This window comes from Cyclopterus lumpus, chromosome 2 (genome assembly GCF_009769545.1).
Source record: "Cyclopterus lumpus isolate fCycLum1 chromosome 2, fCycLum1.pri, whole genome shotgun sequence".
In the NCBI taxonomy this organism is placed as follows: domain Eukaryota; kingdom Metazoa; phylum Chordata; class Actinopteri; order Perciformes; family Cyclopteridae; genus Cyclopterus; species Cyclopterus lumpus.
The window spans coordinates 728,615-741,114 of NC_046967.1; the positions used below are offsets into that span (position 1 = coordinate 728,615).

A 12,500-nucleotide genomic window follows, 5' to 3' on the forward strand; every position below is an offset into this window, starting at 1 on the left:
GGTCATCCAGCAAGGTCACGACCTTCAGCAGTACATCACTGAGGTTCAGGCCTCAGGTAAGAGACACCTTGTTACATTTTTTTTAATGAAAGGCAGCTTATATGGATGGAAAAAAGAAAGGTGTCTAGTATTGAGCTCTGGGGTACACCACAAGAAATGAGAGAGAATCTAAATGTATCCTTCAGGGGCTTCCAGAGCTTCTAGAACAGTTTATAGTGCTCCCCAAAGGAGTTCTAACGGTGCCCAAATACAGCTGTTCTTCAGGGGTAGAGTTTCAGAGGTTGGTGGGTGGTTTCTAATGCTACCTGGACAGGTCTTAAAGGTCCTGAAGTTGTTTCCGGTAATTCCGACAAGGGTTTTCAAAAGGTTGTCCGGTGTTTTTAAAGTAACTAACGGGAGTCTAGGGACCTGGAGGGACCTTACTGAGTCTTTCAGTGTGTTCCAGGGGACCTTGGGTGGGTTCTAGAATTTGCGACAGGCTTTCAGAGGTTCTTGAGAAAGAGTCACTTGGAGGGACTTAATGGTCCTGAAGGGCTTTCAGTAGACCTTGGTGAACCCTTGACAGTGCTCCAGTGGTCAATGAGGGAGTCCTAGAAGTCTTGAAAGTATCATTGACAGGGTTCCGGCAATCTAGTATTCTTTTTGTGGGTTCCAGGGGTCGTTGAGGAGTTTCTAGTGTTTCCTCTCGGGATACCCGAGGGGGTTCTTGAGGTCCATCAAGGAGTTCCAATGGTCCTTGCGGAGGCTCCAGAAGTCTTTCTTGTATATTCCAGGGGTACCAAAAGTTATTTATAGTGCTCCTTGGAGGTGTTCAGAGGTTATTGGGGGGTTCTGTAGGTCCCTTATGAGGGGATTCCCTTAAAGGAAAACCGGTGCCTCTTTGTGGGTTTCAGGGGTCCTTTAATGGTTTTAGTGCTCCTTAATAGGACGATGTTCTTGTTGGAGTTCTAAAGGTCTCCTTATAGTTTCAGTGGTCCTTGAGGAGGTTCCAGAGACCCTTGATTGTTTTCCACTGGTAACTAGGTCGATTCAACGAGTTGGTTCCAGGGCGTGGAGCGTTCTGCTAGCTTTTCTGTGGGCTCCGGGGGTCTCTGGGTAGGTTCTAGTGCTTCCTTCAAAGGCCCCAGAGGTCCATGCGTACTTAGTCCTTGAGGCGGATCCAGAGTCTGCTACACTGGACAGTTTGTGGAGAGAGCTTCATTAAAGGGGTCATGTGTTCCTTGAAGTGCAGCGCTTCAGGAGTTTTCCTTGAGGGACTTCTTGAGGGGGTTTTCCTTCAGGGGGTTCCTGAGGTCTTTGATGGCGTCAGACGTCAGTCCGGTTCAAACCGGGTTATTTTAAATAGAATATTATTCAAACAAAACAGAATAAAAGCCGTCAGCACATTCAGGCTGACCAGTTCAGTGATACTGGGGGGGTGCAGAGACAATAATGGGGGCAGGGGGAAGGGGGGGGTGGGGTTGCCATGGAAACTGCTCTCTGAAGCACACAGCTGGTCCCCATGGAAACCAGACTATTGGATTTATACACACACACACACATTCATGCACGCAAACACACGTACAAAAGGTCGTGTGTGTATGTGTGTGTGTGTGTCAGGTATCGAGCTGTCAGAGGCGGAGGGGAGTCTCTCCACTCAGGTGGAGGAGCTGCAGCGCCTCCTGCAGGACAAACAGAAGGAGCTGCAGCAGATTGCAGATCACACACACACACACCTGGAGCAGAACCTGCAGCTGAGACACCTGCAGACCCAGGTCAAGCAGGTAACACACACACAGACACACACACTCACCAGGTGACACCCGGAGCAGGGACCGGCCTCACCCGTCTGTCTGTGCCTCAGGTGCTGGGCTGGATCTCGGAGGGCGAGGTCATGCTGTCGTCCTGCATGTTGAACTCCAGCTGTCTGTCTGAAGCTGAGCAGCTGCAGCGGGAACACGAGCGCCTCCAGCAGGCCATCGAGGTAACTGCTCGCTAAGAGCCCAGCATCTTTCCCCTGGTCCGCGTGGTGCATGTAAACGTACGAGTCGTGTCTCCGCAGGCGCTGCTCCACGCCGACTCCCTGCAGAGGACCCACCAGGTGGCTCTGGCTCTGCAGCAGAGGGCGGAGCTACTGGTCAGGTTGGTCGCCGCCCACGATGTTATGACATTTAATAACTCGTTGACTTCTGTTTGTATCCAGATGAAAGAAAGAGGCGTTAGAGGGAGTTTCGTTTCCAGTCAGTATGCTAAGCTAAGCTAACCAGGCTCCTCCCCCCCAGGTCAGGTCACTATGACCCGGATGCAGTGAGGTCTTGTGCCCAGACGGTGGCGCTGCACTGGCAAACTCTGATGCTGAGGATCGAGGACCGGCTCAAGCTGGTCAACGCCTCGGCAGCTTTCTACAGGACATCCCAGCAGGTACATCACCATCTGTCTGCCTGTCTGTCTGTCTGTCTGTCTGTCTGTCTGTCTACCTGACGCCCGTCTGCCCTCCAGGTGTGCGGGGTGCTGGAGAGTCTGGAGCAGGAGTACCGGAGGGAGGAGGACTGGTGTGGAGGTGGCGAGAGGCAGCCGGAGCTTCTCCTGCCGCTGGTCAGCAAGCACATGGAGCAGAAGGAGGCGTTCCTGAAGGTGACGAGCAGTGATTGGCAGCTTATTGATCTTATTGGCCCGATCAATAGTCCCGGTCTAACCGCTCTGCTCCCCCGGCCACAGGCCTGCACTCTGGCCCGGAGGAACGCCGAGGTCTTCCTCAAATACATCCACCGCAACAGCGCCACCATGGCCAACATCTCGGGCCACGGCGTGACGGGGCTCCCCGAGGTCACGGGGCACTCCAGGGTCCCAGAGCAGCAGGTCAAAGGTGAGAGCAGAACGTGGCGTTGATGAGCGGTGAGGAGCCCTCCGCCCGGATCTGATCCAGGTGTGCTGCTCTGCAGGTATCCTCAGTGAGCTGCTCCAGAGGGAGAACCGAGTTCTTCACTTCTGGACCTTGAAGAAGCGCCGACTGGACCAGTGCCAGCAGTACCTGATGTTTCAGAGCCACGCACAGCAGGTACACGACCCCCTCCGGGTTAGGGTTAGACCTCAGAGCTCAAGGATTAGGGTTAGGGTTAGACCTCAGAGCCCAAGGGTTAGGGTTAGGGTTAGACCTCAGGTCTCAAGGGTTAGGGTTAGGGTTAGACCTCAGGTCTCAAGGGTTAGGGTTAGACCTCAGGTCTCAAGGGTTAGGGTTAGACCTCAGGTTTCAAGGGTTAGGGTTAGACCTCAGGTCTCAAGGGTTAGGGTTAGGGTTAGACCTCAGAGCTCAAGGGTTAGGGTTAGACCTCAGGTCTCAAGGGTTAGACCTCAGGTTTCAAGGGTTAGGGTTAGACCTCAGAGCTCAAGGGTTAGGGTTAGACCTCAGGTTTCAAGGGTTAGGGTTAGACCTCAGAGCTCAAGGGTTAGGGTTAGACCTCAGAGCTCAAGGGTTAGGGTTAGACCTCAGGTCTCAAGGGTTAGGGTTAGACCTCAGGTCTCAAGGGTTAGGGTTAGGGTTAGACCTCAGGTCTCAAGGGTTAGGGTTAGACCTCAGGTCTCAAGGGTTAGGGTTAGACCTCAGGTCTCAAGGGTTAGGGTTAGACCTCAGGTTTCAAGGGTTAGGGTTAGACCTCAGGTCTCAAGGGTTAGGGTTAGGGTTAGACCTCAGAGCTCAAGGGTTAGGGTTAGACCTCAGGTCTCAAGGGTTAGACCTCAGGTTTCAAGGGTTAGGGTTAGACCTCAGAGCTCAAGGGTTAGGGTTAGACCTCAGGTTTCAAGGGTTAGGGTTAGACCTCAGAGCTCAAGGGTTAGGGTTAGACCTCAGAGCTCAAGGATTAGGGTTAGGGTTAGACCTCAGAGCCCAAGGGTTAGGGTTAGGGTTAGACCTCAGGTCTCAAGGGTTAGGGTTAGACCTCAGGTCTCAAGGGTTAGGGTTAGACCTCAGGTCTCAAGGGTTAGGGTTAGACCTCAGGTCTCAAGGGTTAGGGTTAGACCTCAGGTTTCAAGGGTTAGGGTTAGACCTCAGAGCTCAAGGGTTAGGGTTAGACCTCAGAGCTCAAGGGTTAGGGTTAGACCTCAGAGCTCAAGGGTTAGGGTTAGACCTCAGGTCTCAAGGGTTAGGGTTAGACCTCAGAGCTCAAGGGTTAGGGTTAGGGTTAGACCTCAGGTGATGATGGGATGTTTTCATCTCCCAAAGCATCCTGGGAAAGAAGAGATGAACCCAGTATTGGTGTCTTTTTATTTGTATTGACCACCTGAACATGTGTGTCCGGCTGCAGGCTCTGGATTGGCTGCAGCAGTCAGGTGACCTCTACCTGGCCACGCACACCTCTCCGGGGGGGAACGTGTCCGAGACTCAAGAACTGCTGACTCAGCACCGAGAGTTCTGTGTGTCGGCCAAGGTGAGAACACACACGTGTACGTATGAATACACACATGTACACACACACTTACCTGTCCCCTCCGCCTGCAGCACACACAGGAAAAGGTTCACCTCCTCATCCAATTGGCCGAGAGCATGCTGGCCAAAGGCCACGCCCACCGCGCCGAGCTGCGCCGCTGCGTGTCGGCGGTGGACAAACGTTACCGAGACTTCACCGTCCGGATGGGCCAGCAGCGCCACCTGCTGGAGGCGGCGCTGGGAGGCTGCGCGCAGGTACACCTTAAGTAGTATAATGTATGAGTACAGTAGTAGTACTAGCAGTATTTTGTGTGTACATGTATTAGTACAGCAGTAGCAGTACTTCCTGTGTACATGTATTAGTACAGCATTAGCAGTACTTCCTGTGTACTTGTATTAGTACAGCAGTAGCAGTACTTCCTGTGTACATGTATTAGTACAGCAGTAGCAGTACTTCCTGTGTACATGTATTAGTACAGCATTAGCAGTACTTCCTGTGTACTTGTATTAGTACAGCATTAGCAGTACTTCCTGTGTACATGTATTAGTACAGCATTAGCAGTACTTCCTGTGTACATGTATTAGTACAGCATTAGCAGTACTTCCTGTGTACTTGTATTAGTACAGCAGTAGCAGTACTTCCTGTGTACATGTATTAGTACAGCATTAGCAGTACTTCCTGTGTACATGTATTAGTACAGCATTAGCAGTACTTCCTGTGTACTTGTATTAGTACAGCAGTAGCAGTACTTCCTGTGTACTTGTATTAGTACAATACTAGCAGTACTTCTTGTGTACATGTATTAGTACACCAGTAGCAGTACTTCCTGTGTACACTGTGTTAGTACACCAGTAGCAGTACTTCCTGTGTACACTGTGTTAGTACACCAGTAGCAGTACTTCCTGTGTACATGTGTTCTGAGTCCTCTACGGTGGCCCTGCAGGACAATAAGGACTTGGAGTTGGAGCTGATCCCCAACAGCCTGTCGGACTCCGACCCCGAGGTCAACCTGTCCGACCCGAGTCAGCAGGTCAGCGACGAGAAGCGGCGCTCGGCCCGCAAGAAAGAGTGAGTACTGCGAGTACGAGTACTGCGAGTACGAGTACTGCGAGTACGAGTATGACCAGTGAAAGTATTTGTACATGCTGTGATAACGCGTGTTTGTGTATTTAGGTACATCATGGCCGAGCTGCTTCAAACGGAAAGAGTCTACGTCAGAGACCTGCAGGAGTGTATTGAGGTACACACTCATAGTACTGCAGTACCACAGAGTACTACGCAGCTGGTAGCATACAACACCACAAAGTCCTGAAGTACAACATAGTACTTTGTAACAGAACACAGCGCCCTCTGCTGACCGACCCGCAGAACAGATTTAAACCCGCCGCACTGATCCTACATCTACCGTGTAGTGACACCACGTAGTACTATCATCCTGGGTAGTATTTACTCAAAGTAATACTTTTACCTCGTACAGACGTACCTGTGGGAGATGACGAGCGGCTCAGAGGACGTCCCACCTGGTCTCAGCAGCCGGGACGACACGGTGTTCGGGAACATCCAGGACCTCTACGAGTTCCACAACAGGTATACATGTACTGCAGTATTCAGTGTATTAGTACACACACAGGACCTACGAGTTACACAACAAATGTAGAACGTCACATGTAGAACATCGAAAGTAGTACATCACATGTAGAACATCACATGTAGAACATCACATGTAGAACATCACATGTAGAACACCACATGTAGTACATCACATGTAGAACATCACATGTAGAACATCACATGTAGAACATCACATGTAGAACACCACATGTAGAACATCACATGTAGAACATCACATATAGAACATCACATGTAGAACATCACATGTAGAACATCACATGTAGAACATCACATATAGAACATCACATGTAGAACATCACATGTAGAACATCACATGTAGAACATCACATGTAGAACATCACATATAGAACATATCATGTAGTACATCACATGTAGAACATCACATCTAGAACATATCATGTAGAACACCACATCTAGAACATCACATGTAGAACATCACATGTAGAACATCACATGTAGAACACCACATGTAGAACATCACATGTAGTACATCACATGTAGAACATCACATGTAGAACATCACATGTAGAACATCACATATAGTACATCACATGTAGTACATCACATGTAGAACATCACATGTAGAACATCACATATAGTACATCACATGTAGAACATCACATGTAGAACATCACATGTAGAACATCACATATAGAACATATCATGTAGTACATCACATGTAGAACACCACATCTAGAACATATCATGTAGTACATCACATGTAGAACATCACATGTAGAACATATCATGTAGAACATATCATGTAGTACATCACATGTAGAACACCACATCTAGAACATATCATGTAGAACACCACATGTAGTACATCACATGTAGAACACCACATGTAGAACATCACATGTAGAACATATCATGTAGAACATATCATGTAGTACATCACATGTAGAACACCACATCTAGAACATATGTAGAACACCACATGTAGAACATATCATGTAGAACATCACATGTAGAACATCACATGTAGAACACCACATCTAGAACATATCATGTAGAACACCACATCTAGAACATATCATGTAGTACATCACATGTAGAACATCACATCTAGAACATATCATGTAGTACATCACATGTAGAACACCACATCTAGAACATATCATGTAGTACATCACATGTAGAACATCACATGTAGAACATATCATGTAGAACATCACATGTAGAACATCACATGTAGAACACCACATCTAGAACATATCATGTAGAACACCACATCTAGAACATATCATGTAGTACATCACATGTAGAACACCACATCTAGAACATATCATGTAGTACATATCATGTAGAACACCACATGTAGAACACCACATGTAGAACATCACATGTAGAACATCACATGTAGAACATATCATGTAGTACATCACATGTAGAACATCACATGTAGAACATCACATATAGAACATATCATGTAGTACATCACATGTAGAACATCACATGTAGAACACCACATCTAGAACATATCATGTAGAACACCACATCTAGAACATATCATGTAGTACATCACATGTAGAACACCACATCTAGAACATATCATGTAGTACATATCATGTAGAACACCACATGTAGAACACCACATGTAGAACATCACATGTAGAACATATCATGTAGTACATCACATGTAGAACATCACATGTAGAACATCACATGTAGAACACCACATGTAGAACATCACATGTAGTACATCACATGTAGAACATCACATGTAGAACATATCATGTAGTACATCACATGTAGAACACCACATCTAGAACATATCATGTAGAACACCACATGTAGTACATCACATGTAGAACACCACATGTAGAACATCACATGTAGAACACCACATCTAGAACATATCATGTAGAACACCACATCTAGAACATATCATGTAGAACATCACATGTAGAACATCACATGTAGAACACCACATCTAGAACATATCATGTAGAACACCACATCTAGAACATATCATGTAGTACATCACATGTAGAACATCACATGTAGAACATCACATGTAGAACACCACATCTAGAACATATCATGTAGAACACCACATGTAGTACATCACATGTAGAACACCACATGTAGAACATCACATGTAGTACATCACATGTAGAACATCACATGTAGAACATATCATGTAGAACATATCATGTAGTACATCACATGTAGAACATATCATGTAGAACACCACATGGAGAACATATCATGTAGTACATCACATGTAGAACATATCATGTAGTACATCACATGTAGAACATATCATGTAGAACATCACATGTAGAACACCACATGTAGAACACCACATGTAGAACACCACATCTAGAACATATCATGTAGAACACCACATGGAGAACATATCATGTAGTACATCACATGTAGAACATATCATGTAGTACATCACATGTAGAACATATCATGTAGAACATCACATGTAGAACATATCATGTAGAACATCACATGTAGAACATCACATGTAGAACATATCATGTAGAACATATCATGTAGAACACCACATGTAGAACATATCATGTAGAACACCACATGTAGAACACCACATGTAGAACACCACATGTAGAACATATCATGTAGAACATATCATGTAGAACACCACATGTAGAACACCACATGTAGAACACCACATGTAGAACATATCATGTAGAACACCACATGTAGAACACCACATGTAGAACATATCATGTAGAACATATCATGTAGAACACCACATGTAGAACACCACATGTAGAACACCACATGTAGAACATATCATGTAGTACATATCATGTAGAACATCACATGTAGAACACCACATGTAGAACATATCATGTAGAACACCACATGTAGAACACCACATGTAGAACACCACATGTAGTACATATCATGTAGAACATCACATGTAGAACATCACATGTAGAACATCACATGTAGAACACCACATGTAGTACATATCATGTAGAACACCACATGTAGAACACCACATGTAGAACACCACATGTAGTACATATCATGTAGAACATCACATGTAGAACACCACATGTAGAACACCACATGTAGAACATATCATGTAGAACATATAATAGTACACATATACGCTCTACAATAACTTTCATATGTGTTGTACTCTGTGTTTTGCAGTATTTTCCTGAAGGAGCTGGAAAACTACGAGCAGCTTCCTGAGGATGTGGGACACTGTTTTGTTACCTGGGTAACCACATTGTTGTCTTGTGTGTGTATACATACATACATATATATATACCGTATATATATGTATGTATGTATACATACATATATATATATATATATATATATAACCCACAACAGATGAAGTACTGCGGGTACTAATACTCAGTACTCGTTGTGTTCCAGGCGGATAAGTTCCACATGTATGTGACGTACTGCAGAAACAAGCCCGACTCCAGTCTGCTGATCCAGCAGCACGGAGCGGGCTTCTTCCAGGTGGGCTCCCCGACTGCAACAACAACAACAACAACAACTATAATATCTACAATTACAATAACAACTATAATAATACGAATATCAACAACAACAACTATAATATCTACAATTACAATAACAACAACAACTATAACACAAATATCAACAACAACAACTATAATATTACTAATATCTACAATTACAATAACAACAACAACTATAATAACACGAATATCAACAACAACAACTATAATATTACTAATATCAACAATTACAATAACAACAACTATAATAACACTAATATCAACAACAACAACTATAATATGACTAATATCTACAATTACAATAACAACAACAACTATAATATTACTAATATCAACAATTACAATAACAACAACTATAATATCTACAATTACAATAACAACAACAACTATAATAACACGAATATCAACAACAACAACTATAATATTACTAATATCTACAATTACAATAACAACAACAACTATAATAACACGAATATTAACAACAACAATAACTATAATATGACTAATATCAACAATTACAATAACAACAACTATAATAACACTAATATCAACAACAACAACAACTATAATATGACTAATATCAACAATTACAACAACAACAACTATAATAACACGAATATCAACATCAACAACAACAACAACTATAATAACACTAATATCAACAACAACAACTGTATTAATAACTGCAACAATAATACTAATAACAATAATTATAATCAGAACAATAATTATATCACAACAATAACAGAATTATAACAACAATAATATCAATGAAAACAATAATAACAATGATATAAAAACAATAAAAATAATATCAATACAATACAATAATAATAACCCTATACCAATAATAGTGATAACAGCAACAACCAGAACAGCAATAATAGTTATATAACAATAAAAACAACAATAATAACCCTATACCAATAATAGTAATAACAGAAACAATAATAACAGCAATAATAGTTATAACAACAACAATAATAATTAGTATATAACAATAGTGATGATAATAACAACTATATTAATTTTACAACTTATGAATAATAACAATAGTCATACAAATTTAATAATAATAATAATATGAATACCAACAATATAATGATAATAATAATATAACAATAATAATGATAAAAATGATAACAATATTAATAATAAAATAATATATCAATAATACAAATGTATAATCATAACAATAATAATATGGATACCCAGAATAATAATGAGGATAATAACAATAATAACAATTGGTAAAATTGTTGGTACTTTTAACTTCTAGTGAAACATTTTGCAATATTTACAGCAGTATTTACTGTCATGATGCATCACGTATACATATACTTTACACATGTAGAATCATATTTAGTGCATTAGTCCACAAACACAGAACATTAAATGAAGCCTGTGCTGGTCTGCAGGAGGTCCAGAGGAGACACGGTCTGACCAACTCCATCTCATCCGCGCTCATCAAACCAGTCCAGAGGATCACCAAATACCAGCTGCTGCTCAAGGTACTCATACGCTCATTCATAAAACATATTGTTGAGGTATTCACGCTCAGGAGCTTTGGTTTGAACATATTTGATGTTTTCAGCTGTTTCTCAAACTTTCCTTTCTTGTAGCGTTATTATTTAATGGACACAAAGAAATTAGGCATATCACTTAATTATGTTCCGTAATAATCGTTATTGTCAGTAAAGAATGATTTATTATACTATTAATATTATAATATAATATTAATATATATATCATATATTATATTCAGAGTAATTGGTTTGTAATTTTTCACCAAATAATAGCTGCAAAAAGATCAATGAATGTGAAATTGTAGGGAAACTAAAATAAATATGAACTCTTTTAAATCAATATGTTCTACAATTTTTTGGAGGATATAAGCATGTGTTATTGTATTTATTAATTATTTCATTTAGCTTTTCATCTGATTTTGCTTTCATAATGTCGATAAATAGTATAAAAATACGTAAACATACAAAGTATAGTCGTATATAATAGCATTTACATTTTATTCAGAAATACCATCCATGTTGGAACACCAACTGTGTTATGTAATATGAATAAATAAGGGTAATCCTTTGTGTTACTGTGTAACTGTGTTATGTAATATGAATAAATAAGGGTATTCCTTTGTGTTACTGTGTAACTGTGTTATGTAATATGAATAAATAAGGGTAATCCTTTGTGTTACTGTGTAACTGTGTTATGTAATATGAATAAATAAGGGTATTCCTTTGTGTTACTGTGTAACTGTGTTATGTAATATGAATAAATAAGGGTATTGGCCTGTGTGTCTCAGGAGCTCCTGGCGTGCTGCGAGGAGGGGAAGGGCGAGATCAAAGAAGGCCTGGACGTGATGCTGAGCGTCCCCAAGAGAGCCAACGACGCGATGCATGTGAGCATGCTGGAAGGTAGCGCACGGATGCTTTGGTCTTTTATTGTGAAGGAGCTGCGGGGGCTTTTATTTTGAAGGAGCTAGTATTATTGCTCTGGACATTTGTAAATAAATGGTGTTAATTTCTGATGCTCAGGTCTGGAGGAGGGTCTGGAGGTGCAGGGGGAGCTCCTACTCCAGGACTCCTTCCTGGTCTGGGAGCCAAAGTCTCTGATCAGGAAGGGGCGGGACCGGCACCTCTTCCTGTTCGAGCTGTCACTCATCTTCAGCAAGGAGATCAAGGACTCGTCGGGACGAATCAAATATCTCTACAAGAGCCGACTGAGGGTGAAATACACGTCTCGACATATTCAAATTCATTGTTAACAGTTAGGAAAACAATAGGAGAAACAATAAGACAATGGTAGAAACAATGGTAGAAACAATAGTAGAAACAATAGGAAGACAATAGTAGAAACAATAAGACAATACGAGAAACAATAAAACAATAGTAGAAACAATAGGAAAACAATAGGAGAAACAATAAGATAATAGTAGAAACAATGGTAGAAACAATAAAACAATACGAGA

At 42.1% G+C, this 12,500-nt stretch overlaps 1 protein-coding gene across 1 annotated transcript in view; it reads left to right on the top strand.

Annotated features, from left to right (window-relative positions):
- Window positions 1–12,500, top strand: part of LOC117741527 (kalirin-like) — a 58,400-nt gene that overhangs the window by 22,002 nt on the left and 23,898 nt on the right. Inside the window, exons 19-36 of the mRNA XM_034548617.1 lie at window positions 1–56; window positions 1,600–1,763; window positions 1,844–1,963; window positions 2,042–2,121; window positions 2,262–2,400; window positions 2,479–2,613; window positions 2,698–2,845; window positions 2,922–3,037; window positions 4,281–4,403; window positions 4,475–4,657; window positions 5,347–5,471; window positions 5,577–5,643; window positions 5,881–5,990; window positions 9,177–9,246; window positions 9,408–9,497; window positions 10,939–11,031; window positions 11,835–11,946; window positions 12,067–12,257. The exon at window positions 1–56 is cut by the window's left edge and continues 42 nt beyond it. Of these exons, the coding sequence (XP_034404508.1) occupies window positions 1–56; window positions 1,600–1,763; window positions 1,844–1,963; window positions 2,042–2,121; window positions 2,262–2,400; window positions 2,479–2,613; window positions 2,698–2,845; window positions 2,922–3,037; window positions 4,281–4,403; window positions 4,475–4,657; window positions 5,347–5,471; window positions 5,577–5,643; window positions 5,881–5,990; window positions 9,177–9,246; window positions 9,408–9,497; window positions 10,939–11,031; window positions 11,835–11,946; window positions 12,067–12,257 (2,122 nt within the window). The remainder of the gene's footprint in view (window positions 57–1,599; window positions 1,764–1,843; window positions 1,964–2,041; window positions 2,122–2,261; window positions 2,401–2,478; window positions 2,614–2,697; window positions 2,846–2,921; window positions 3,038–4,280; window positions 4,404–4,474; window positions 4,658–5,346; window positions 5,472–5,576; window positions 5,644–5,880; window positions 5,991–9,176; window positions 9,247–9,407; window positions 9,498–10,938; window positions 11,032–11,834; window positions 11,947–12,066; window positions 12,258–12,500) is intronic.